The 27518-nt window shown below is 46.6% G+C and overlaps 1 protein-coding gene across 2 annotated transcripts in view; it reads right to left on the reverse strand.

The window, feature by feature from the left end:
- Nucleotides 1-2637: 2637 nt before the first annotated feature.
- Nucleotides 2638-27518, reverse strand: part of ADAD1 (adenosine deaminase domain containing 1) — a 37326-nt gene continuing 12445 nt past the window's right edge. For both annotated transcript variants that reach the window (XM_074991945.1, XM_074991944.1), the window contains exons 9-12: nucleotides 26777-27006; nucleotides 18889-19126; nucleotides 7041-7173; nucleotides 2638-2751 (exon numbers count right to left, since the gene is read on the reverse strand). In XM_074991945.1, coding sequence (XP_074848046.1) covers nucleotides 2638-2751; nucleotides 7041-7173; nucleotides 18889-19126; nucleotides 26777-27006 — 715 coding nt within the window. The remainder of the gene's footprint in view (nucleotides 2752-7040; nucleotides 7174-18888; nucleotides 19127-26776; nucleotides 27007-27518) is intronic.

Genomic DNA, 27518 nt, shown 5'->3' on the forward strand with positions numbered 1-27518 from the left:
GTACAGCACTGCACTCTGAAGACAAAAGGAAAATGAGTGAATGTAAGTCTTGCTTTCAGCATCTTGAGTGGAATACAAACTGCAAAATTAAACTAAACTAATTATTTTCCACGTATAACCTTCCATAAAAAACATAAAAGAGTACATATTTATCTGTAATACTTTTTTAAACTCTTCTTTCTTAAAAGCAAATATCAATATTACTACTATAACAAAGAAACTATACCCAACAGTTTTGCAACTGATGCTTTATACCTATGGAATGAATTTGCTCAATAAACTTATTATAGAACATACTCTTCACCCCTTTATCAATGTTTTGACCATATCTTACATTGGTACCCCAGATTTAAAGTCACTAACATCTGGTGGCTGTCTGCAGCCTACAGAAATGAGTTGCTGGAATCAATAATTTTTAGTGGAGAGACTTGTGTCAAAATGCTGCACTACCACTTCCAAACACTACTACTACCTAGAAACTTAAATAGAGGCCAGTGATAGAAATACAATAAAAATACTTTTAACTGTTTTTGAATATGCACAGTTATGAGCTAATGTTATCCTAAAACATGCCCAGTCTTATTTTTATATGTTTCCATTTAACAAGCTCTTTAAATGAATGAGGGACATGTTTACTGCTGGTCTGAAACAGAACTCCTAATAATAATCAATCTTTCATACCAGTTGAAAATATGAAGAGATGAAAAAAACAGTGCTATGGGAAATTGAATATTTAAAAGAGAACACCAACTGAAATGATATTTTGGTATAAAAACAAATGGTGTATGTTCATGGGATGGACAGTGATTTTATTATTTAGGTCTGACTTCAGAAGGCAACGTAACACATGGTCTGTAAACTTTTTTTTTGGGGGGGGGAGGGGAGTAGACATCTGCCCTGGGACACACTCATCAGAAAGAGAAAGAAAAACAGCTGCTGAGCCAATCATAAAATTTTTAAGACACTCAGTGAGACATGTCATTTTTATAAGACAAGATAGCTTTAGTTGCAGTAATGATTAAAGCAACCATGGGGCTTAAATAGTGGAGCTTGTCTAATATTAATCTAGATAAGTGAAAATTGTAGGGATCATGTCTGTTCTGATAACTTGTTAATAAATTAGAGTTAGAACAGAAAACAATGCTTAAACCCATTAAATTATATCATTCACTAACAAATACATCACCAAGAAACTGAACACTGATTCTGAAAGAATCTAATTCAGAAGTTTTAACACACCTTGGACACAGGAAAAAGACCGAAGCTGGTTGAATTCTCATTCCTCAAAGTATTCAAAAAGTCAATAAGGTCCATTGTGGGCTTCAGAGAGCTGTAACAACCAGGTCCCTTTTCCATGTCAAGAGCAAAGGTCATTGTTAAATGCGATACAGGAAAAACTTCCACCATTATTTAAATAATGCTTACTACGGCTAAACACTTCGCTGTCCAACACTATCAAGCATGTACTTTTCCATTATTATTAAACTCACTGAGGCTATGTCTACACTTCGTAAAAACTTCAAAATGACCATACTAATGGCCAAATCAGAGAATACTAATGAGGCGCTGAAATGAATATTCAGCGTCTTATTAGCATGCTGCCGGCCTTGGGACTTCGGAAGTGCTGTGTTTTGCTCGTGTGCAGCTCATCTATACGGGGGTCCTTTTTGAAATGACCATGCAAATATCGAAATCACCTTATTCCTATTGGGGGAATCCTATTCAATAGGAATAAGGGGATTTCGATGCTTGCAGGGTACTTTCAAAAAGGACCCCTGTGTAGATGAGCCACACGCAAGCAAAACGCAGTACTTTCAAAGTGCTGCGGCCGACAGCACGCTAATGAGACAGTGAATATTCTTTTCAGAAGCTCATTAGTATCCTCCAATTTGGCCATTAGCATGGCCATTTAGAAGTTTTTACTAAGTGTAGACATGGCCTGAAAGTTAGGACACTAAAATGTTTAAACAATGAAACATCAAAAATATCACTTCTGTAAAATAAAAGTTTGATATTAACAACACTGAAGTTTTGCCTCCAAGTATACAGTAAGCTTTCATTATAAGAAAGTGTATAATAAAGCATTCCATTTAGCTAACCCTAAATTAAGGCACTCCAGTGAAGACTCACTTACATTAACTCAAACAAAAGATGAATAGAGTCACTATTAAAAATAGTCACTTTTCATTAATTTAGTGAGATTCTTTTCTGAGATCAAAACATGTTACACTCTTACAACTAAACCATGCAAGGACATTTAGAGCATCTTCTGAAGATGGTGAAATTTCACTGAAGAAACAACTGAGAGAAGCAGGAAGAGTCAATGTATAATCTGGGACATTGCAAAGCTGACAAGAAAAACCTCAGGGTCTTTAGAGAACCAACTGATACAGATAAGACGCTTACATAGTAGCTTTGTGAGACTAAGACACATACTGGTATTTTGAGTAAGACGTTTGTTACAAGAGGTAGTCTAATATTTGTGTTTAAATTGACAAAAGTAATTGAGCCAGTCACTTATTATTGTTATAAATTTCTCTGATTTGAAAGATTAAGACTACTTGTAGCCAAATATAAATACTCATGAGCTTAACTTTATTTAAACAGGCCAAAAATCTCAATATATCAGTTTAGTAGTTACATGCTGAATTGTTCAATACGTGGAGACTTCAGAATCCACGATCCATAGCCATGCTGTTCTAAGTAGTTTTTCAGCAAACGTTTAGCTTCCTGGTAGGATACTGACTTAACCTAAAGAGGAACAAAGTTAAAGGACTGTTACAGAGGGCCACAAGATTTATCCTTTTTAATACATTAGGTCACTAGGATATTCCACAGCAAAACATGATTATGAAAAAAGATTCAGATGCCATTATTCACGGAATGTGAAAAAAACAGAGCAGACTTGACAGATTATAAGAAACAAATCTGCTTTTTTGTCTAAGGCTGCTGCTACACTACCATTCTCCCATCAGAGATGGCATGGTAATGAGGTAGTGTGAAGCAGGCTAATGAGATGCTAATATGCATATTCAGTGCCTCATTAGCATAATGGCAGCCATGCTAACAGACTTCAAATTGCAGATTGACAGTGTTGATAGGGGCAGCTTCAAAATAAGCGCCTCCCTTTGACGTTCCCTTACTCCAATCTAGTTCTGTGGGAGTAAGATAATGTCGAAGTCTGTTAGCATGGCTGCCATTATGCTAATGAGGCACCGAATATGCAGTTTAGCACCTCATTAGCCTGCTTCACATTGCCTCATCACCATGGCACCTCTGCTGGGGAGAATGGCAGTGTAGCAGCAGCCCTAGACAGGGAAAATCTGGTAAAATCAATTGTAGTTTGTTTTCATCATGTTTGTCACTATCAGTTTAATTACTTATTCTCTATGCCTTGTTAATATTTAGTGATGTATGGCATAAATCTAAGAATATTAAATTTGCAATGGTAGTTTTGAAAGTACTGAAAAGGTTTAATATGACATCTAAAACAACAAATATCACAGAAATAAAACTGTAGTCAAAATTGACTTTGAAGTCACAGCATCTATTAGAAGAGCAAATACTATGTGCAAGCTCACGGAAAAAAGGAAAAAATGTGTTTCGTCTCAAAAACAGTTGAATACCTGTAGGGCACAAACATAATCTGAAGTAAGATTGGGTATTCTGCTTCTCAGCAGATCTATGAACGAGCAAGCTTTCCCCAGGCAGTATATGGCAGGTTAGTAACGTAATGAATGTATGCTCCTTGTTAGGAGCAGACTGTTTATTGCATTTACAGTAAGGGGGTTAGGAGGAGGAAGTAGAACGAGCAGTCAATTGACTAATGAACAACAAGAGTCCTGGAAATAAGATCATAGGAGAGATGATCAAATACAGCGGAGTAAATATGGTTCAGGAAATACACCAAGTATGTAATATAGTATGGAAAGAAGGTAAGGCACTTAAGGAATGGACAAGATCGTGTTAATGACAATAAACAAGAAAGAAAGTGCACTGGAGTGCAAGAACTACAGAACAATTGCCCTAGCAAGTCATCTAGGCAAAGTGCTGATGATGATACTGATGGAAAAACTGAGATAGCAGATAGAATATCTAGTGGATGAGCAAGTGGGATTCAGGAAAAATAGAAGTACCATACAGCAGATACTGGCACTAAGATTGATAGAAGAGAAAACTCAATGACAGAACACCTACAATTGCTTCGTTGATTTTCAGAAGGCATCTGACAGTATATCTCTGAAAGAGACTTGGGCGGTGCTGGGGGTCATATGGAGTGGATAGACTGATGCAGTTCTTGAAAGATATCAACGACAATGCGGACGCAGTGGTGAGAATGTCTGGAGAATTGGAAAGTTTGTTTAGAACAAAGTAGAGATGTGAGACAAGATTCGTTGATGATATGGTTATTGAGGAAGATGAAGAGAAGCTAGCAAGAATAGTGCAGGTGCTAAGCAAGGAAGAGATGCAGTAGAGACTGATTACGAACATTGATAAATCAGAAACAATGGTGTGTGGAGATAAGGAAATAGGAAGGAAGATCAGTGTAGATGGGATCGAACTAGACAACACAGAAAAGTTCACGTACCTAGGGAACAACATAACATATGATCTAGTGTACATGAAGAAAATAGCGACCAGAGTAGCGAAAGCAAGAGTGAGTTTGAAGGCAATGGATAAGATCTGGAAAAGCCAAGTGATTAGCTTAGGAACAAAGCTGAGCATCTTGAAAATGGGAGTATTCAGCAGCATGTTGTACAGATGGGAGACGTGGGTGATAATGAAAATCTGAAGAGAAGGATATTGGCATTTAAGAAGAGTTGTTATAGAAAGATCCTGAGAATAGGATGGATGCAGAAGGTCACCAATGAGGGCTTACATACGAAGATACAACTGAAAGAGAAACTACTGCAGGTTATACAATGGAAGTTACAGCTATTGGGGCAGATCTGCAGAATGAACGATAAACAAAACCCTGGTATTAGGCATAATGGGTAGTTCGAATAGGAGAGGCAGACCCCACAGGGAATGGGTAGATTCTATAGTAAACTGGCGTGGACCTAACCTACAGAAACTAAGCCACACTGCACTGGACAGGGAAAGATAGAAGGAAATAGTGAAGGAGGCATCAGACATCAAAAGGGACTGAGCCCATGGTTGATGTTGATGGTTGGGGGGAAGTTGTTATAGAACCATGGGGTCCAAGATTATACAGCTAATTAGAACAGCATTCTTTCTTCACTTAATGCTCTCTAAGACTAAGATTACACTAACACAAACTGCTGGCAGCAATATGCAAGTAGGCAGTCTTGAAAATGCAAAGGATCACTCATTTACATATCTGCTAACCAGCAGATTGCTGCCATCAGCACAAAAAAAAAAAGCTGCATGAACGTGGTTCTGTTGGTGAATCCCACCCCCCGCCTTTTTTTTTGCCGTCAGCCTTTTACACCTGTCAAAAAAATCAGGCATAAGAGGTTACCAACAAAAGAGGGGGGATTCACCAGCAGAATTACATTTACACAGGTTTTTTTTGTGTCAGTGGCAGCATCTGCTGGTTAGCGAATATGCAAATAAGTGGCTATTTCCATGTTCAAGACCACCCCTTTGCATACTGCTGCCAGCAGTTCACGTCAGTGTAGCTTTTGCCTTTGTGTTCTCAGACCAAGGAACAAAAGTCCATGCTCAGACCCAAATTCTGATGCTGAATTATCACCTTCACCATTATGTCTGATAATCCTTCCCCACTAGAGTATTTCCGGGGAGAAGAGTGCCTGTACTGAGGCAATCATTTGCAGAAAGAGTTCAAATATGAAAGTTTTAACCCAACAAAATATTTCTCAATTTGTACTCTTAAACAGTTTTGTATTGCCCTTCTAACATTTACTTGAACAATAATTTGAGATTCAGCAACTAAGTAATTTTTGTGAAATCCAGGAGAATTTCACTATAACTTATAGTTCATGGGATTTCTGTTTGGGAGGGTTGTGTTGGCTCTTTAAGGCCTTAAGGTCCTACCACGTGTCACCACAGAAAAGGAGCAATGAAGGTAGGTCCTACTGCCTGTACAGAAAGGTTGCAGGGAAGCAACCAAGGAATAGAAGGCTCAGTTAAGAGGCACTGAAGGACTTGAGCAGATCAGCTTCTGGCTGGGACCAGACAAGGTAAAATGGAGAGATTCTCTAGGCAAGGATTACTGAGGGAGACCCAGGGAACATGATGAGTAGAATCCAAGGACTGTAACCTAAAGTAACAGGCAAAGGCGATCGAACTGTGTTGGAAGCATCCCAGAGAAAAGCAGCAGCAACCATGCAGAGGAAGAAGTATATGGTTGCTGTCTATAGGGTTCCTGGGTTGGAACCCAGAGTAATGAGCAGCTCCGCAGCTCCCACTGGATGTGTGTCTTCAGCCCCAGGGAAAAGATATGACCCTGGATCAAAAAGCCCAACAAAGGGACTTGTATTTATAAGCAGGCCTAGGTATGTGGCTGAAGACTCTGGAGATAGCCATTCACTGAACCTTTGTTACCCCAGAAGGGAACTGAAGTTGACAAGTGAATAAGCTGGGAAATCAAAAAATGGCTCAAGACAAAAATCTCTCAGAAGAAAGAAAGCCAGCCCAGAATGTGTGAGAACTGAACCCAGAGACAGGACTGCAGATACCAATGAGCACAATGACTGGCCCTGCTGGGACATCTGTCACTCCAGAAGGGATTCTTTCATGCATGCTGAATGTGCGTGAGACTTGGCTGGAGGGAATAGCTACTGAAGACCCACTTGATGTGGTTAGCATCTGGCAGGGGATACCAGGAGTAGAGTCTGCACACGCAGTTTTGCACACAACTGACAGTAGGCAGTCATGAAAGGTGAGTGGTCTCCATCACAACCTGCTTGCAAATAACCAATCCGCAACCCTTTGAGACAAATAGCCATTACTTCTAAGCATTCACATAAAATCTTCAATATACTAGAAATCTTTGCTTGTCACTTTTCTACACCTTTAAAATGACTATAAAATGGAAATGACTGTTTTTTCCTTACCTTTGCTTCATGATATGTGCTGACTTCAAGCAAATCATTTCTTTTTGCTTCCTTAGCAAGCAGTCTGAAACGACTTAACATTGCAGCCTTGCAAAGACGGCTTGCCATTGAAGTGCCACTTTTGAATGGTGAACTAAGGTTGAGGGGGGAAAAGAAGCAAATGAGGCATATTAAGAAGTCTGTTATTCAGTTGAGATGCCATTTGCTCAGACTCCCACATGTGAAATAAAGATTAGCTTTTTCAAACTATATTAATCACATCTTCTCTATTCAGAGCAGAAATGAAGATAATGGAATCAAACAGTGTAAACCTCCATAACAACAGATACTGGAAGGCTGGACAAATCTTTCAATCTTATGATTTATCACTTCAGAAATATTACTGATTTTAGTCAAACTATTGCATATACTCAATCTCTTCAAGGTTAAACTGATCATGGAAGATAAAAGGGAGAAAAGAGTTTTAATTTCAATAAAGAACAACATACTTAAAAGAACTATGAAAGAATTCTTTCATATCCAGCAACCCCAGGACTGGGAAGTTGCCCGATATTCAAATATTTTGGATAATAGAGAGGTATATCTGATAATGAACAACATTGAAGAAAAGCAAGATTAGATATTAAGAAACAAGTATATGCAGAGTATTTTATTTACTCACAGTAGTACCAACTGTACATTTCACTGTATTTGCTGTATTCATTTGTATTTACTCTCAATATACAGGAAACCCTCAATTTAACAGATTAAAGGAGGAAAGTAGGTCCATTAATGCTGAAAGTCTGTTATATTGGAAGGGTGATATGATGATGTGATAACTTTCCCAGCCCACCGTTCAATCCTGTCTTCTGCCTCCCTCTTCCCTCCCCCCCACCGCCCCATTCTTCCTCTCACACCTCCATCTCCCTCTCCCCATTACCAGGAGAGGAGCTGAATGCGGGCCTGGCTCCTTTCACCTCCTGCAGCTCTCAGCACTGCAGCTCCTCCAGGCCCTGGCTCTGAGTTGCCTGTGCAAAGGCAGAGCATGGCCACCCCACCCTGCCAGCAGGCAGCAGCATCCAATACCATGGCTGTTGCTCAGTGCCATTGCAGGCAGTAGTGGCTGGGTGCCAACATGCTCCACACACACACACGTGGCTGGGGAAGAGACCCTGCACACCACTGCCATCCTCCCGCTCCTCTGTCCCCAACTGCTGTGGTGGCCCTTGCAGCCCTGACAGTCCCAGCCGTTCTGGCAGCACCTCCAGCCCCAGCGGTGGCTCTGGTAAGTCTCTGGCATTTATTTGGAGTGGCAGGGGGGCTGTCAAAAAGCATCTGTTATTTCTGAAGTCAGTTATATCGGGGTCCATTAAATTGAGGGTTTATTGTACTGTACTTATGGAAAACATAACAAATTTACTTCTAGTTAAAATACCAATTATTTGGGAGTTCTGGATAATAGAATACCAGTTATGAAAGTGTTTACTGTAGTTTCACCTTTTGGTGCTTCACTGACAATCTTGTTTCTTTAACTATGCCAAATTGCAGGAAGGAAGGAAGAGGTGAAGCAGTGTAGAGGGAGAGCAGGGCACGGCCACAGCAGGGTGGTGGGGCAGGGGTACATGGCCAGTGCCCTCCACCCACTTTTCCGCAATTCCTGAACTAGTCACCTCTTCCTACAATCTATTTTCTGTAGAGGTATAAAAGTGGATGTTTTGTATTCAGCTGGAAACCCAATTCCTAGACAAGAGCAAAGGCTGTCTGAGTTGAAGAGAGCAATGGATTATGGGAACAGCCTTTGAGCAGCCACTTCTTGAGATACAGGAAAAGTAGCTTCACCACTCATCACAGGTAAGGTATCACTAGTGCCAGGACCTCTGAGAACACTCTTAAGGCTGAAGAAAGGCCAAAATGAAATATATCAGAGGGGTACCTCAGTCTGTATCTTCAAAAACAAGTCATCATCTTCTAGTACGTTATAAACTAACAGATATTTTGAAGTGTAAGCTTTCGTGGGCAAAGACCCACTTCATCACGCATCTGACGAAGCGGGTCTTTGCCCATGAAAACTTATGCTCCAAAATATCTGTTAGTCTATAAAGGTGCCACAGGACTCCAAAGTCAAATAGGGCAGTGAAAAAAGCCCAGCATACAGTGGACCACAGGTATTTTCTGTGTGATAAGCATGTCATTATGTAGAAATAGGTTGAGGGCTGAAAACCAGTTTCTTTCTCCAGTGAAAGAACTATAATTGCCAGAATCACCATCTTGAATATTCATGTGCTGAGGCTAGCAGTTGGAAGCTGTGAGCCCTTAATGAGGATTTGAAATCTAGAACTCTCTGCTCACTGGTCAAGCTGTAGCCAGAGCATGGCGCTATCAGGAAGGCTAGAGCTTTAAAGAGCCTGCTAGTAAGTGACCAGAGAGATAGCAAACAGGCTGATTGCAAACAGGAGGGAGTTTTGAGGAGAGTTTAACTAGTTCCCTCTAAATTCACTTTTGACAGTCTTTAAAACTTTTTATACTAAGCTATATCCCAAACAAACACACAAGTAAAAACACCATAGATAATCTAATTATCCATAGGAGAGAATGCAGGCAGAAGCCCAGCAGCAGAGTGGGGGCTATCCCATTTATTGCATCCAATATAACATATATGACCATGGACTGGTTGTGAATGTGTGCATTCAGTGCAAGGAGCTCCTTGCCCTCAGAGAGTGAGTGCAGGGTTTGGAGGCCAGGGAGGCTGAAGTGAAGGAACTAAGGGAGGCAAAGGAATATGTTGATGAGGCCTTCTGGGACAATGAAGAATTGTCACATCTCTAATCAAAAAGCCCCTGAGCTGTGAAGGAGAATGAAAGGCCTGAGGAAGGAGACCAGTCAACGGAAGCAGAGGGACACCATCCCATAGTTGGGATCCTTCTTCCAGATGATGATGTATCCTCAGTGTGAGAGGATACCACCTCTCCAGGAGAAGGAACTCGTCATTAGGAAAAGGCAGGTGTCAGTAATGGGAGATTTGATTATTAGAAACAGATAGCTAGATTTGCGATGATTGGGAAAAATCGTATGGTGACTTGCCTGCCTGGTGTGAAGGTTGCAGATCTCCTGAAGTATCTAAATAGACTTATGTATAGTGCTGGGGAGGAACTGGTGGTTGTGTTACATGTAGGTAGCAATGACATATGGAAGGGTAGGAGACACATCCCAGAAGCCAAATTTAGGGTGCTAGGAGAGAGATTGAAATCTAGGATCTCTATGGTGGCAGTCTCAAAAATGCTTCCATTTCCATGCGTACGGTCAGGTAGGCAAGGAGTAATTCCAAGTCTCAATGCATGGATGAGATGATGGTATAGTGAGGAGGGGGTTCAGATTTACCAGAAACCAGGGAAATTTTGGGGATGGGGGAGACTATACAGGAAGGATAAACTCCAACTAAACAAAAGTGGAACCAGACTGCTGGCACTTACCATTAAAAAGGTAGTATAGCAGTTTTTAAACTAAGAGATTCGTGCAAAGGAGCATCTGGATCAGACAGAGACTTAGAGGAGATTGATAGATTCTCTAGGTTCTAGTCAAAAGGAGAGGATGGAAGAGGATAAAATATGGAACATATCAGATGAGAAACAATCACATGAAAAGCAATCTAACATATCAGGAAAGGGCAGATGAATAAAGAGTGACAAGTTTTTAAACTGCTTATACACACATACTAGAAGTCTAAAGTCACAGCAGAGAAATCAATTCTTTGTTTCAGTCTGTGAGACTGAGGATGTTAGGGAGATTCCCAAACTTGAACCATCATGTGTAGGTGACAAATCTGAGTAACTGTCCAAGACTGAGGCATCATTAGTGGAAGTTCTGGAACTAAATTGATAAACTTAACAGTGACAAGTCACCAGGACCAGATGGTATTCACCCAAGTTCTAAAAAAACTCAAATGTGAAATTATGGAACTATTAAACTGTAGTTTGTAACAAATCCTTTAAATCGCTTCTGCACCCAATGAATGCAAGCTAGCTAACGTAACACCAATATTTAAAAAGAGCTCTAGAAGCGATCCCACAATTATAGACCAGTAAGTCTAATGTCAGTACCGGGCAAATTAGCTGAAACCACAGTAAAGAATAAAATTCCCAGATGCAAAGACGAACGCAATTTGTTGGACAAAAGTCAACTTGGTTTCTGTGAAGGGAAATCATGTCTTAGTAATCTACTGAAGTTCTTTGAAGGGGTCAACAAACATGCAGAAGAGGGAACCAGTCGATATAGTGTACTTTGCTTTCAAGAAAGCCTTTGACAAAGTCCTTCACCAAAGGCTCTTAGATAAATTTAGTTGTCCCAGGATAAGAGGGAAGATCCTTTCACGGACTTAGAACTGGTTAAAAGACAGGAAACAAAATGGTAGGACTAAATGGTAAATTTTCAGAATGGAGAGGGGTACCAAGTGGTGTTCCCCAACAGTAGTCCTAAGACCAATCCTATTCAACTTATTCATAAATGATCTGGGGAAAGGAGTAAAAACTGTGAGGTGGCAAAGTGTGCAGACAATACCAAGCTCGTCAAGATAGTTAAGACCAAAGCAGACTGTGAAAAACTTCACAAAGATGTCAAAAACTAAGAGGCTGGAGATAGATGGCAGAAGAGAAATCACTTGATCATTACCTGTTTGGTTCACTCCCTCTGGGGCATCTGGCATTGGCCAATGTCAGACGACAAGATAATCTGGTCTGACCCAGTATGGACATTCTTATGTAATGTTCTTATGTTTTCTTCTAGGTCATTGATGAAAAAAGAGAAGTTACTCACCTGTAGTAACGATGGTTCTTCGAGATGTGTCCCCGTGGGTGCTCCACAATAAGTGTCAGGCTCACCCAGCACCGCAGATCGGAATTCTTCTAGCAGTTTCTATTGGATCGCGCATGCGCCGACGCGCGCCACTCCCTTGCGCACCCCCAGCCATGTGCGCGATCCGGTCCCTGCCAGTTCCTTGACCAACCGCCTCGGATGCTCCTGAAAAACACCAGACAAAGATCCAAAGCGGGGAGTATGGGCGGGTGGTGGAGCACCCATGGGGACACATCTCGAAGAACCATCGTTACTACAGGTGAGTAACTTCTCTTTCTTCTTCGAGTGGTCCCCGTGGGTGCTCCACAATAGGTGACTACCCAGCAGTAACCCAAGTAAGGAGGTGGGTAATCGATTCATGTGCAGCTTGCCGCCGAGAGGACTGCTGTCGACAGACGGGTATCCTCCTTGAATACCCGAGGCAGGGCATAGTGCTTGGCGAAGGTGTCGTAGGATGACCAGGTCGCCGCTCTACAGATGTCTTTTAACGCAATGCCCTTGAAGAAGGCTGTTGACGCCGCCACCGCCCTGGTGGAGTGAGCCCTAGGTGGGGCCAGCAAAGGGGTCTTTCGAAGCTCGTAGCACATTTTTATACAGGACACAATGTGCTTTGAAATTCTCTGTGAAGAGAGGTCTTCCCCTTTTGACCTGGGAGCAAGACACACCAGAAGCCTGTCCATCTTCCGGAAGGACTTAGTTCTGTCTATGTAAAAGGCCAACACCCTTCTCACGTCTAGGAGATGTAGGCGCGCCTCCTTGCTGGAGCTGTGAGGCTTCGGGTAAAACGAGGGTAAAACTATTGGTTCGTTAAGATGGAACTCCGAGGAAACTTTTGGAATGAAGGCTGGGTGTAACCATAAGGTTACCGCCTCCTTTGCGAATACTGTGCAGGGTGGCGTTGCCATCACTGCCGCGAGCTTGCTCACCCTGCAGGCTGATGTAATCGCAAAGAGGAAGGTTGTTTTCATCGTAAGGAGTCGGAGGGGAACCGTGGCTAATGGTTTGAAGGGTGGTCCCAATAGCGTGCTGAGCACCAAGTCCAAACTCTACGACGGCGGAAGCGGTTTTCGAGGGGGGTACAGGTTTACCAGCCCCTTCAAGAACCTTGTGACGATAGGGTGGGCGAATACAGTGGGCCCTTCCTCTTTATGCCGAAAAGCTGATATAGCAGCGAGGTGGACCTTTAGGGAGGATAGAGAAAGCCCGTCTCGTTTGAGGTCCAATAGATATTCTAGTATTACGGTTATAGGAACGTCAACGGGAGCTAACTGTTTGGCAGAACACCAAGCTGTAAATCGAGTCCATTTCTGTTCATAAGTCCTCCTGGTGGAGGTCCTTCGGCTACACTCCAAGACTTGTTGTACTCCCTCCGTACACATGCTCTCTAAGGTGCTGAGCCATGGATTAACCATGCTTGTAGGCGCAGTCACGCAGAGCCTGCGTGAGTAAGTCCGGCGCCACCGGTAGGGGGAGTGGTGGACGATCCGACATGCGTAGAAGCAAGGGAAACCATTGTTGCCAGTCCCAAGTTGGAACTATGAGTATCATGCGAGCTCTCTCCCTTCTGGCTTTCTGCAGAACCTTGTGGATAAGCGTTGTGGGGGGAAACGCGTAGAGGGCCCTTCCATGAAATCATGAAGGCGTCCCCCACAGACCCCCACCCTATTCCTGCTCTGGAGCAGTACTGGGGACACTTCTTGTTGTACTGGGTGGCAAACAAATCGACTTGGGGAAAACCCCCATGTACGAAATATGTGCCGTAGCAGGTCGGAGCGGATCTGCCATTCGTGTGCGAGTGCGAAGCGCCTGCTCAGTTGATCTGCCTTCACATTGTGGGCGCCCGGCAAGTACGAGGCTTTCAACGTTATGTTGTTGGCGATGCACCAGTTCCACAGTCAGACTGCTTCCGCACATAACGCACGGGATCGTGCCCCTCCTTGTCAATTGATGTAGAACATAGTGGAGGTATTGTCGGTATTGATCCCGACTACTTTGCGATGCAGGTATTCTCGAAAATGTCTGCACGCGTTGAACACTGCTCTGAGCTCCAGTATGTTTATGTGCTGTGTCTGTTCCACAGGGGATCATAGCCCTTGCGTCACCTTGCTGCCCATGTGCGCTCCCCATCCTATGTGAGAGGCGTCGGTAGTAAGAAAAAATAGAAATTTGTGGTTGGTGGAAAGGCACCCCCACTAGCAGATTCTCGGGATTTTCCCACCACGCTAGGGATCTGCGCACCTCCGTCGTGGGCGACACTACCCTGTGGACAGTGTGGGATGCCAGTTTGTAAACACTCGCCAGCCAATGCTGCAGGCTCCGCATGTGTAACCTGGCATTCTGTACCACAAACGTCGCTGCCGCCATGTGCCCCAACAGTTGCAGACACGTTAGGACCGACACCGTGGGGCTGTACATCATGACTTGCACCAGGGAGTTGATGGCGCGGAAGTGGGCATCGGGCAAGTATACTCTTGCTGTGATAGAGTTTATGCGTGCCCCTATGAACTCTATATCTTGCGTGGGTTCGGTCTTTGACTTTGTGAGGTTGATAACTAGGCCCAGTGAAGTAAACGTGTTCACGGTGACGTGTCTCATTCATAGGACCTCTGCCTTTGAGGCCCCTTTCAGTAGACAGTCATCCAGATGTGGGAAAACAAACACTCCCTGTCTGTGCAGGTAGGCTGATACCACTGCCAGGGTTTTGGTAAAGACTCTGGGTGCCGAGGATAGGCCGAACGGAAGAACCCTGTACTGGAAATCTTCCCCACCGACCGTGAAGCGGAGGAAGTGCCTGTGTGCCGGGTGGATTGTTATATGAAAGTAAGCATCTTGTAAGTCGAGGGCTGCAAACCAGTCTCCATCCTTCAGTGCCGTAAGTATGGAGACAACTGTGATCATCCAAAAGCACTGCTTGTGCAAGTAACGGTTGAGGCCCCGTAGATCCAAAAATCAGCCTCCAGCCCCGTTTTCTTCTCTGTTAGGAAGTAGCATGAATAAAAACCATTCCCTTGGAATTGTTCCGGCACTCTTTCCACCGCCCCTATGAACATGAGGTGATCTACCTCCTGCTTCAGCCTCGCCTCGTGGGCAGTGTCACTGAGAAGAGGCCGGGCAGGAGGCTTCGTCGGTGGAAGTAACTGGAAAGGGATCGTGTAACCCGTGGCTATAATTTCTAGCACCCATTTGTCTGTGGTGATCTTTTGCCATTGGGAGTGGAACGGTTTGAGGCGATGATGGAACATGAGATGAGAATGGCATTGAGCGATGGTATTGATAGTGCAGCCCCCAACATACCCGTCAAACTTGCTGTCTCTGGGCCCGTCCCAGGGTGTACAGCTTTGTTGAGAACGTCGCCTGGGAGCCCTGTACTGCTGCTGCTGTTGATGACGCCCTTGGTCGTAGCCTCGCTGATACTGAGCGCGCTGTGGTTGGTAAGCATAGTGTCTTTGCTGAGGATAAAATTTCTTTTTCTTGTATGGGGGAGTATAAATACCCAAGGTCCTAAGTGTGGCCCTCGAGTCTTTGCTGGAGTGCAGGACCGAGTCGGTTGAGTCTGCAAACAGCTTTTGCTTATCAAAGGGAAGATACACGATCTTCGCCTGTAGGTCTCTAGGGATACCAGATGTCTGGAGCCAGGATTCCCTACGCATTACCACTGCTGCGGCTGTTGAACGTGCTGCTGTGTCCGCCACGTCCAGGGCAATCTGGACTCCCGTCCTCAACGCCGCATAGCCCTCTTGGACAATCGTCTTTAACACTGGCTTCTTGTCTTCCGGGAGTGAATCCATGAAAGGAGTGAGTCTAGAGTAATTGTCAAAGTTATGGTTTGATAGATGTGCCGCGTAATTTGCCACTCTCAATAATAGGGTAGAGGAGGAATAGACCTTCCTGCCAAACAGCTCTAGCTTCTTAGCATCTTTATCTGATCCACCCCCCCACCCCCGGCCGATTTGTACTGAGACATCTTCGCCCTCTGCTGGGATGATTCAACCACCAAAGAATTGGGTTGCGGGTTACTAAAGAGGAACTCCATGCCCTTGGCTGGGATGAAGTACTTCTTATCTGCTCTCCTGTTTGTAGGCAGAATAGAGGCTGGAGTCTGCCATATGTTAGTGGCTGACTCCATAATGGCTCCGTCCAGCGGGATAGCGATTTTAGATGAAGCTGGGGGTCTCAAATTTTTCAGGAGTTTATGGTGCTTCTCCTGCACCTCTGCTATTTGAATGTCCTGTGTGAAAGCTACTCTTTTGAACAGCTCCTGGAATTGTTTAAGGTCATCCGGAGGGGAGACATCCCCGAGGGTCCTGGCCTCATCTGGGGAGGATGAGGAGGAACCGCTGGGGTAAACCTCCCCCAAATCCTCTGGCTCCTGAATTCGGTGATATACTTGCTCCCTGGAGGACTGTGATGGGAAGTCTCGGGATTCTGGACCTAATTCCCCCTGGGACAACTGTGTTCCCGTCCCAGAGCGAGAGTGTACACGGGAGTATTGACAAGTAGTAGGAGAGGACCTGCCCCTGGATCTAGACCTGCAGTGCCTGTGTTCAGCATGATGAGGATGACCATAGCAGCATGGGCAAGGGTCCGGTGATGGAGACCTGGACCATGATCTGGGAGTGTACCCATGATGTCTGGGAGAGCGGGACCTCCGCAACGATATAGATAGTGGTGAAGCTGGTTTGTGATAGTACTCAAGGGGATCCATGCCCAAAAATGGTGAAGGTGTCCTGAGCCACGGCGAAATTGGTTGGAAGAACGGAGAGGGAGGCCCGGGATAAGCTGGTGGAGTTACAGCCCGGCGGTGCGGCATGTGTATCTCGGGGGGGGCGGGGGGGAAGGGTGGGTGATAAGGGTAGCGCAGCCCTGCCTGGAGATGGACTAAGGTGCCGAGTTTTTGCTTTTGCCTTGCCTTGCCTTGCCCCTCCCCTGTGGGGTGGGCGCTGCCCCCTCCCGTGCTGGGGATCTCGGCCCCGTTGTCAGCGCCGCGCTTGGCACCGGTCAGCGGCGGTGCCACGTGGGTAGCTTCCTACGGCGCCAGTAGGCTCCGTGCCGGGTGCCCCTGCACCGTCGGCGCTGCAGAAGCCGGTGCCGCATGCGTCGGTGCCGCTGATTCCGGCGCTTGCCGCGCTGGTGCTCGCAGCACCTTCCGTGCCACCTGTGGTGTAATCAGAGGCTCGGCCTCTGCCACGTGCGCTGCCGCTTTCATGAGCTCGCGGCTGGGGGCTCTGCGTTCCGCTCGTCCTGCCCGCTGGGCCCTCCGGCAAGGATCGAGCCGGGGAGAGTTTCCTCCTCTTCTGCACAGAGGGGATCAAAGAGGCTGCCTTCCTTTTACGCGACCCAGAGGGCCCTTCTGCGTGAGGCTTCTCCGGCGGTTCAGGCTGGAGGGCCTTATCAAACAAGATCATTTTGAGCCTCATCTCTCTGTCTTTCCTGGCCCTGGCTGTAAGCTTAGCGCAGTGGGAACACTTCCGGGTAACGTGCGACCCTCCCAGGCAGTGAACGCATTCACTATGCCCATCAGAGGCTGGCATAGCCTCGCGGCATGACTCACACTTCTTAAACCCGGAAGAAGCCATCACGGTGAGTCTTTACTGTTAATAGGGTACTTAGCCACTAATCAGCGCTTTCTAACCCAAAATAACATTCACGGCCTTCAGGGTAGCGGACGGCTTAACAGCCTTCTTGCCTGCTCCTCTCTCCTTCGTTCCTCTTCTCTCTGCTGTCTAATATTCTCTATCTTTCTCTCTCTCTCTTTTTTTTTTTTTTTTTTTTTTTTTTTTTTAAAATAATGACAAAACAAACGAGCTACACGTAAAAAACAACTATCTTATCTGTCTCTGGCTTTAGCTGGAGCAGATTCCGTCTGCAGCCGATGGCAGTTGAGAAGGAACTGGCGGGGACCGGATCGCGCACATAGTTGGGGGCGCGCAAGGGAGAGGCGCATGTCAGCGCATGCGCGATCCAAGAGAAACTGCTAGAAGAATTCCAATCTGCGGCACTGGGCGAGCCCAACACCTATTGTTGAGCACCCACGGGGACCACTCGAAGAAGAACTATTAAAAACATAGGACCAATAGCTGAACCTTGTGGGACCTCACTAGAAACACGTGCCAGATGATGATACCTCTTTCACAGTTACATTTTGAGCTTAGTTGGTATTCAATCCATTTAGGCTATACCCAGACTACAAAATAAATTCAAATTTATTCAAGTTTACTTTGTAACATTAGATTTTATATAGTCCAAGTGGAGCGTCAGCATCTGCTCACAAAGTTGACTCCACTAAGTCAACAAAGTTCAATTGCTGCAGCAATGTGTTGTGGGCAGCTATCCCCCAGTTCCTTCAGCCCCACTGCATTGTGGGTTTTTTTGCAGGTGTGTTATAGGGAAAAAAAAAATATGCCCCACAAGTGGTTGTGGGTGTATATGAACTTCTCAGAACACACTGACCTCATTTACCCCACTGTTGAAAACAAACAGCCATTTTTCAATAGTCTCTTTCCCTGACGAGAGAAATTGCTTGAATCATCCACACTACAGAAAGAATTCATTTTTGTTTTTTTAAATGGAAAATCATCTTTACGGAAAGGGGATGCTTTCACAAAAGAGTTGTTTCATGGGACTTCAAATTGACACTAAATGCAAGTGAAAAGAGAGAGAGGCTGAAGGAGCCTGGTTTGAACAAGAGAGAGAGAGAGAGAAATCTGTGAACCATCACCACACAGAAATAAAGAACAGCCATTTTTCAGAAGTCTCCTTCCCTGGTGAAAATGTACCAAATGGGAAATTTTGCACAGTAGTCACTCACCAGAGTTAAACTAGCTCAAATAGACTAACCTGAGTATACGAACATAGTCTATAGGTAAATCTATCAACTTGTCACAATTGAGAACTTGCCATTTACACTACAAGTGTGTCCTAAAACCAGAACTGTTTGAGAGTTACAATACTTAGACAGGCTAAAACATACACAAAGTAATCAGGCTCACCACTAATTTTAACATAGTATAAAGATTCTAACCTTTCAATGATTTTCCCATTTAAACCATCCACAATTTCCAGTGACGTATCTCCTTGCGACCAATTCACACTAAGAGATCTGCACTCCAAGTCTAACTGAACTGGATGTGTAGCAGTCACCAAACTAATGTGAGGTCTGTTTACCAAGTAAAACATGGGAAGCTTCGATGTGAGTGCATCATCTATGCGTTGTTTTATAGCTATTTCCAGTCCTCTTGTATCACTGCAGTTTCCATCCCCTTAAAAAAAAAAAAAACAAAAGCAAACCACACACAACACTGGCACATCACTGTAAGCAGAGATATCAGAATACAGATACATTGTTAGCAGATTTTCAAGGGAACCCACAAACTCAATTGTTCCTGCCTGAAATCGTTACTCAACTGCTATATTCAGCTTTACAAGGAGAATTCCAGCAGTAACTCTGCAGAACAGAAAACACACCATTGGCAACACAAGTTTTTGCTAAACTTCCTCTGTACTCCCTCGCAATGAAATCACCACAACTGTTCAAATCTGGGGAACTGATATAGATGTAAACCAATTTGACAGTAGAAATGGTGATGGAAAAGAAAATAGTAGGGATAATGTCATGTTACTGCCAGTAATTCCATTTCACCTGCCTGAGTTGCATAGACAAATACGAACTGTAGGAATTCAGAAAGGCTACTCACTGCCATCAGAAGTGAATGCCATATGGTGCCAAAACAAATCTTACTACTGTCTTGGCAGTTACTGTTTTCCACCATAAAAATCTATATACAACTAGTTAATTTAGAGGCAATCTTTAAAAGAAGAGTAAGTTTGATGCCATTTTCCATAACATCACTATCAATTAAACAGAATGTTCATGCTTTTGGACCAGCTCTTTGTTCTAATTATGGGATTGTACAGTTGGTAGTTTCCATATATGCAAGTTATTCAAATGGTCTGAATTCAGAAGAATTTAAATATTACCACAGCCTTTGTAACATTTTACTTTTAAATACAGAATACAGTAACACACGATTTAATGGACTAATGGGTGGGAGTGGTGTCCATTCAACCCACAAGTCTGTTAAATACAAGGGTTTACTGCTCATGTGCCCTACCAGACTCCCTCATCCCCAGTCCCCCACAAAATGCCTGTGACTCACCAGAGCCACCACCACTGGAGCTGCCCCACTGAGGTCGGAGGGAACCACCCACAGCTGATGTGTGTATGCAAGTATTTTCTGTCCATGTATCCATCCCACCTGCAGTGGGAAGAGAGTGTGTGGCAGTTCTGGTGGCAGCTCCTCCAGGCCACCGTGGAGGGCTCAGCCATGGTGGACCATGGAGGCTGGAAGAGACAACCCCCCCAGCTGCAGCAGCAGCAGTAGCTCTGGTCAGTCACCTTACTTTTCTGGAGGGAAATGGAGAGCAAGACTTAGGAGTTTACAGGCACCACTTGAGCAGACTTCTGAAAAGAAAGGTTACTCACCGTAGTAACGGTGGTTCTTCGAGATGTGTCCCCGTGGGTGCTCCACATTAGGTGTCGGGTTCGCCCGGCGCCGCAGATCGGATCTTCCAAGCAGTTTCTGCCGGACCGCGCATGCGCCGGTGCGCGCCACTCCCCCGCGCGCTCCCGGCCACGTGCGCGATCCGGTCCCCGCCAGTTCCTTGACCAACCGCCTCGGATGCTCCTGCAAAACACTAAACAGAGATCCGGAGCGGGGAGGATGGGCGGGTAGTGGAGCACCCACGGGGACACATCTCGAAGAACCACCGTTACTACGGTGAGTAACCTTTCTTTCTTCTTCGAGTGTCCCCGTGGGTGCTCCACATTAGGTGACTACCCAGCAGTAACCCAAGATAGGAGGTGGGTAATCGGATTATGTGCAGCTTGTCCCCGAGAGGACCGCTGTCGAGGGACGGGTATCCTGTTGGAATACCCTGTGAACGGCGTAATGTTTGGCGAAGGTGTCACAGGATGACCAGGTCGCCACTCTGCAAATGTCTTTTAGCGCAACGCCCTTGAAAAAGGGCTGTTGATGCTGCCACCGCCCTAGTGGAACGAGCCCTGGGCATGGCCAGGAAAGGAGTCTTTTTGAGTTTGTAGCACATTTTTATGCAAGATACGATGTGCTTCGAGATTCTCTGCGAAGAGAGACATTCTCCTTTTGATTCGGGAGCGATAGAGGCTAGGAGTCTATCCGTTCTCTGGAAGGACTTGGTCCTGTCTATATAGAAAGCTAGCGCCTCCTCACGTCCAGGAGGTGTAGGCGCGCCTCTTTGTTAGAGTTATGAGGCTTTGGATAAAACGAGGGTAAACAATAGGTTTGTTAGTATGAAACTCAGAAAGAAACTTTAGGAACAAAGGCTGGATGTAGCCGTATGGTTACCGCCTCCTTGGAAAAAACAGCGCAGGGTGGCGTTGCCATAACTGCCGCAAGCTCGCTCACCCTGCGAGCTGACGTGATTGCGAGAAGAAAGATCGTCTTTATCATAAGGAGGCAGAGAGAAACTGTGGCCAAAGGCTCGAACGGTGGTCCCCTTTTCGCATTAAGCACCAGGTCCAAGTTCCACGAAAGTGGAAGCGGTTTCCGAGGGGGGTATAGGTTTACCAGCCCTTTAAGGAACCTGGTAACCATGAGATGGGCGAACACCATGTGCCCTGTGTCTCCGTGTCTGAATGCCAAAAAGGCGGCAAGGTGGACCTTAAACGAAGATAGCAAGAGTCCTCCTCTCTTGAGGTCCAGTAAATACTCTAATATCACAGCCATAGGCACCGAAAAGGGGGGCTAGCTGTTTGGTAGAACACCATGCCGTAAAGCGAGTCCATTTCTGCTTGTAGGTCTTCCTGGTGGAAGTCCTCCTGCTACTTTCTAGGACTTGCTGCACTCCCTCCGTACATGTGCTCTCTAGGGAGCTGAGCCATGGATTAACCACGTTTGTAGTCGCAGGCCTTGGGGGTGCGGATGCACTATGGACCCCTGGGCTTGCGTGAGCAGATCCGGCGCCACCGGAAGGGGCATCGGTGGCCGGTCCGACATGCGCAGGAGTAGGGGGAACCATTGCTGTCGATCCCACGTTGGGACTATCGGGATCATTCAGGCTCCTTCCCTCCTGGCTTTCAGCAACACTTTGTGGATGAGCACTGTGGGAGGGAAAGCGGAAAGCAGGGGGCCCCTCCATGAGATCGCGAAGGCGTCCCTCAGGGACCCCCGTCCCAGTCCTGCCCTGGAGCAGAATCGTGGGCACTTCTTGTTGTGCTGAGTAGCAAACAGGTCTATCCGGGGAAAAACCCCATGCATGAAAAATCGGTTGCAGCAGATCGGGACGGATCTGCCACTCGTGCGTGAGTGCGAAACGCGTGCTCAGCTGGTCTGCCTTCACATTGTGAGTGCCTGGGAAGTACGAGGCTTTCAAGGTTATATTGTTGGCGATGCAGCAGTTTCACGACCGGACTGCTTCTGCACATAAGGCACGGGACCGAGCTCCTGCTTGCCGATTTATATAAAACATGGTGGAGGTATTGTCTATACTGATCCCGACTACTTTGCCTTTTATATGGTCTCGAAAGTGTCTGCAGGCGTTGAACACTGCTCTGAGCTCCAGTATATTTGTGTGCACTGACTGCTCCATGGAGGACCACAGCCCTTGCGTCACCTCTTCGCCCATGTGCGCTCCCCACCCTATGAGGGAGGCATCTGTAGTAAGAAAAACCAATGTGTGGTTGGTGGAAGGGTACCCCTGTTAGCAAGTTCTCGGGGTTTACCCACCATTGCAGGGATTTGCGCACCTCTGTTGTGGGCGACGCCATCCTGTGAACAGTGTGTGCTGCCGGGGTGTATACGCTGGCCAGCCAGTGCTGCATGCTGCGCATGTGTAACCTGGCGTTCTGTTCTACAAACGTCGCTGCTGCCATGTGGCCCAGCAGCTGTAAGCACGTCAGAACCAGCACCGTAGGGCTGAAGGTGAAGACTTGCACGAGGGAGCCGACGGCCCGAAAGTGAGTCTCTGGTAGATACGCCCTTGCTGTAATAGAATTTATGCGTGCCCCTACGAACTCTATGTCCTGCGTGGGGTCTATCTTTGATTTTGTCAGATTGATAACCAGGCCGAGCAAAAAGAACGTGCCTGCTGTGACACATATTATGCGTAGTACCTCCTCCTTCGAGGCCCCTTTGAGTAGGCAGTCATCCGGATACTGGAATATAAATACCCCCTGTCTGTGCAGGTAGGCTGACACCACTGCCAAGGGCTTGGTGAAGACTCTGGGGGCCGAGGAGAGGCCAAACGGTAGGACCTTGTATTGAAAATGTTCTTTGCCTACCATGAAAAACCAGAGGAATCGTAGGTGAGCCGGATGAATAGTTATGTGAAAATACGCGTCTTATAAGTCGAGGGCTGCGAACCAATCTCCATCGTCTAGTGCCGTAAGGATGGAGGCGATTGTGATCATCCGAAAGCGTTGCTTGCGCAGGTACCGGTTGAGGCCTCGAAAATCTAAGATGGACCTCCCGCCTCCTGTCTTTTTCCCCGTGAGGAAGTACCTCGAGTAGAACCCTCTCCCTTGCAGTTGCTCCGGCACTCTTTCCACTGCCCCTATGAGCATGAGATGGTCTACCTCCTGCTTGAGCCTCGCTACGTGGGAGGCCTCCTGGAGGTGGGGCCTGGGTGGAGGTCATGGCGGTGGGAGCGACTGGAAGGGGATGGCGTACCCCGTGGCTATGATCTCCAGCACCCATTTGTCTGTGGTGATCCTTTGCCACTGGTTATAGAATGGTCGGAGGCGATGGTGGAATAACCGCTTCGGATGACCTTGCGATGGTAGTGATGGCGCAGCCCTGGATCTGTGTGCCAAACTTGTGGCCTTTGGCCCTGCCCCGAGGACGCACGGCTGTGTTGGGAACGACGCCTGGGAGTTCTGTACTGCTGGTGCTGTTGATGTCGCCCTTGCTCGTAACCCCTGTGGTACTGGGGACGCTGTTGCTGAGTTCGCAACATCCAGGGCGATCTGAACTCCCGTCCTCGAGGCCGCGTAGCCTTCTTGCATGATGGCCTTGAGCACTGGTTTCTTGCCCTCTGGAAGCGAGTCCATGAGGGAGGTTAACCTAATGTGGTTATCGAAATTATGGTTCGCTAGATGCGCTGCGTAATTTGCCATTCGCAACAGTAGAGTGGAGGAGGAGTAGACCTTTCTGCCCAACAGCTCTAGCTTTTTGACATGTTCGTCTGTTCCCCCACATTGCGATGACTCCACCACCAAGGAATTTGGTCGTGGGTGGCTGAACAGGAACTCCGTGCCCTTTGTGGGCACGAAGTTTTTTTTTGTTTGTTTTTTTTTCCGCTCTCTTGTGGACAGGCGGAATAGTCGCAGGAGTCTGCCATATCATAGTGGCAGACTCCAATATTGCGTTATCAAGCGGTATTGCTATTTTGGAGGAGGCCGGAGGTCTCAGATTTTTGAGGAGCTTATGGTGTTTCTCTTGCACCTTAGCTGTTTGGATGCCTTGCGTGAAGGCCACCCTCGTAAAACAGCTCTTGGAACTGTTTGAGATTGTCCTGAGGATGGACGTCCCCCGGGGCCGTAGCCTCATCCAGGGAGGAGAGCGAGGAACCGCTGGGGTATGTCTCTCTGGACCCTTCCGGTTCCTGCTGGTGATGGTACACCCTCTCACTAGAGGTTTGCGAGGGAAAATCTCGGGGTTCCATAACCAGTCCCCCCTGAGATGCTTGAGTCTCTGTCCCCGGTCGCAATTGCCCTCGGGGGTACGAGATCATTTGTGGGGATCTTTCCCTAGTAGATAGCCGATGGTGTCTATGCCCCGCGTGGTAGGGGCGACCATGGCAGTATAGGCACTGTTCTTGGGAAGGTGACCTAGACCACCCCCTTGGTGCATACCCTCTGCGTCTGGGGGAGGCCTGGAGAGAGCGATTTTGCATAACAGTCCAGCGGTTCAAACCCCAGGAAGGGTGAAGGTGGTCCCAGCCAGGGTGAGGCTGGTTGCAAAAAATGGAGAAGGGGGCTCCGGGTAGGCTAGGGGGGACCCCTGCCTTCTGGTTGGAGTCTGCAACATAAGCGGAGGGCTGTGAGAAAGCAACTCCACAGCCCTGTGCGGAGAGGGGCTGCAATGCCTCCTCTTGTGTGCAGCCTTCCCCCTCCCTTGAGGAGGTAACTCCGCCCCGACGTACAGGGGATCCCGGCCCCGTCCGCACCGAGCTTGGCACGCTCGAGGGCGGTGCCGCCGGTGCGGTGTCCTCCGGTGCCTGCAGGCTGCGTGCCTGCGCGCTCTGCACCGCAGGTTCCGCGGGGGTCGGTGCCGCTGCCTGCGGTGCCGCCGGTACCGGCGCTTGTTTAGCCGCCGCCCTGCCTGCGGTGTGGGGCGGCTGGCTGATTATCGGAGGCTGAGCCGCTTCCACGTGGCTCTCCGTGCCGCCGCCGATCAGCTTTTGCTGCGGCTGGGGGCTGCTCACTCCTCCCGTCCTGCTCGCTATTGTTGCCGGCAGGGATCGGGCTGGGGAGACTTTCCTCTGTTTTTGCGCTGATGGGGTGAGGGAGGCAGCTTTCCGTTTATGGGCCCCGGAGGGTCCCTCCTGCTGCGGCCGCTCTGGCACGTCTGGCTGGAGGGCCTTATGAAAAGCAGCTTTAAGCCGCCGCCCTGCCTGCGGTGCGGGGCGGCTGGCTGATTATCGGAGGCTGAGCCACTTCCACGTGGCTCTCCGTGCCGCCGCCAATCAGCTGTTGCTGCGGCTGGGGGCTGCTTGCTCCTCCCGTCCCGCTCGCTGTTGCTGCCAGCAGGGATCGGGTTGGGGAGACTTTCCTCCGTTTTTGCGCTGATGGAGTGAGGGAGGCAGCTCTCCTTTTATGGGCCCCGGAGGGTCCCTCCTGTTGTGGCCGCTCCGGCACGTCTGGCTGGAGGGCCTTATCAAAAGCAGCATTTTAAGCCACATCTCCCTGTCTCTCCTTAATCGCCTCTGGGCAGGACTCACATTTTTTAAATCCTGAAGAGGACATTGTTGGTGAGTCTTTTAGTTGTTAAGCGGGTACTTAGCACCTTCCCTGTGCTGTTTTCCCAGTCCGATGGCCTGCTGCAGCAGGAGGGCTGATTGCCCTATGCTCCTGGCCTCCGGCGCTTGTTACTGGGACTGGATTGAAGCTGTCCCGTTTGTAGTTTGTTTGTTTGTTGTTTGTTTTTTTTGTTTTTGTTTTTTTCGAAAAATAACAACCAGCTAACTTGCAGTAGCCTAAGTACTTGAAAAACTTTAAAGAAAAAACAGTTAAAGTCATTGAATACGCTACTTGGCCTTAGCCTAGTTCGGATTCCGTCTGCAGCCGACGGCGGTTAAGAGGAACTGGCGGGGACCGGATCGCGCACGTGGCCGGGAGCGCGCGGGGGAGTGGCGCACACCGGCGCATGCGCGGTCCGGCAGAAACTGCTTGGAAGATCCGATCTGCGGCGCCGGGCAAACCCGACACCTAATGTGGAGCACCCACGGGGACACTCGAAGAAGAACAATGGGATAGGGCTGGCAGACATCCTTTGCTCCTGAAGCCCACTAAATTGGGGCCAGTAAAAATCAAAAGGTTTACTATAACTGCATGCCTGAAAAAAAAAAAAAAAAAAAAAAAAAAAAAAAAACCAACAAAACCCTGGAAATTTAGGATAATGTGTGGTGACAGACAAGATAACATGACAAAGAACCTATTATAATCCTGCCCTCCCAAAAATCTCAGTTTCAAGTATAAATCCATTTACATTGTGTTTATTTACAAACACAAAGTATAGAAAACAACAAAAAAAAGTAAAATGAAGTATTACGTTCCACCTGGTTAAAATTTTCATTAATGTAAAAATGAAGTGCCACAGCTGAACATTACATCATAAGTTATAACTGTTTTACACAAATAAAGGAAGGCTTACCAACAAGTATACTGCTGATATAAATTGGCTGAATGAAATGACTTAGCAATGCTCCTTGGACACCTAGCACTTCCCATCTTGTTAATTTGTCACTAGTTGACATGCTGTTCACTCTGCTAGCAGCTTCAGTTGGACAATAAAGGGTTAGGTATATCTTTCCTTCCACAGCAACATGGAGACTGAGATCTTCGTTAGCTTCAAATGCAGATATGGAATTTGGATTGAGACGTCTAAAAATAAGGATTGCAGGAAAGGTAATCAAGTCTCAACAAAAATGCCTTCTTGAAAAAAATATAAAAAGGGCTAAGAAACAAAATTAACAGACCCTGTTGGCTACTTTTCAAGGTTTATATCATCAAATGACTCCTTCATAACGTATTTTATAGATGAAATGTAAAGTCACAGAACTCATTCTTCCATGACAAAACCAAAACAAAGCCCTCCAAATGGAGTGTGCAAACCATAACAGATTTATGTTACTTGCTGCCAAAAAAAACTACATTACTGACTCTTCAAATTGACCAGATGAAGCATAATTCAGCATAATGAGGCTCAAAACCCTAATCATCATGAGCCATGCAAAACTGTACTTAAAGTAGGTGACTACTGCTGCATTTTGCATCTGACTACAGGTTGCACTTTCCTGGTCTGGCACAGTTGGGACCTGACAGGTCCTGAACAAGACAATTTGCCAGACCAGGGGAAGTCTGCCACCAGATAGCATTGCGCTCCCAGAGATGCC

Source organism: Carettochelys insculpta, chromosome 4, assembly GCF_033958435.1.
Source record: "Carettochelys insculpta isolate YL-2023 chromosome 4, ASM3395843v1, whole genome shotgun sequence".
Taxonomy (NCBI): domain Eukaryota; kingdom Metazoa; phylum Chordata; order Testudines; family Carettochelyidae; genus Carettochelys; species Carettochelys insculpta.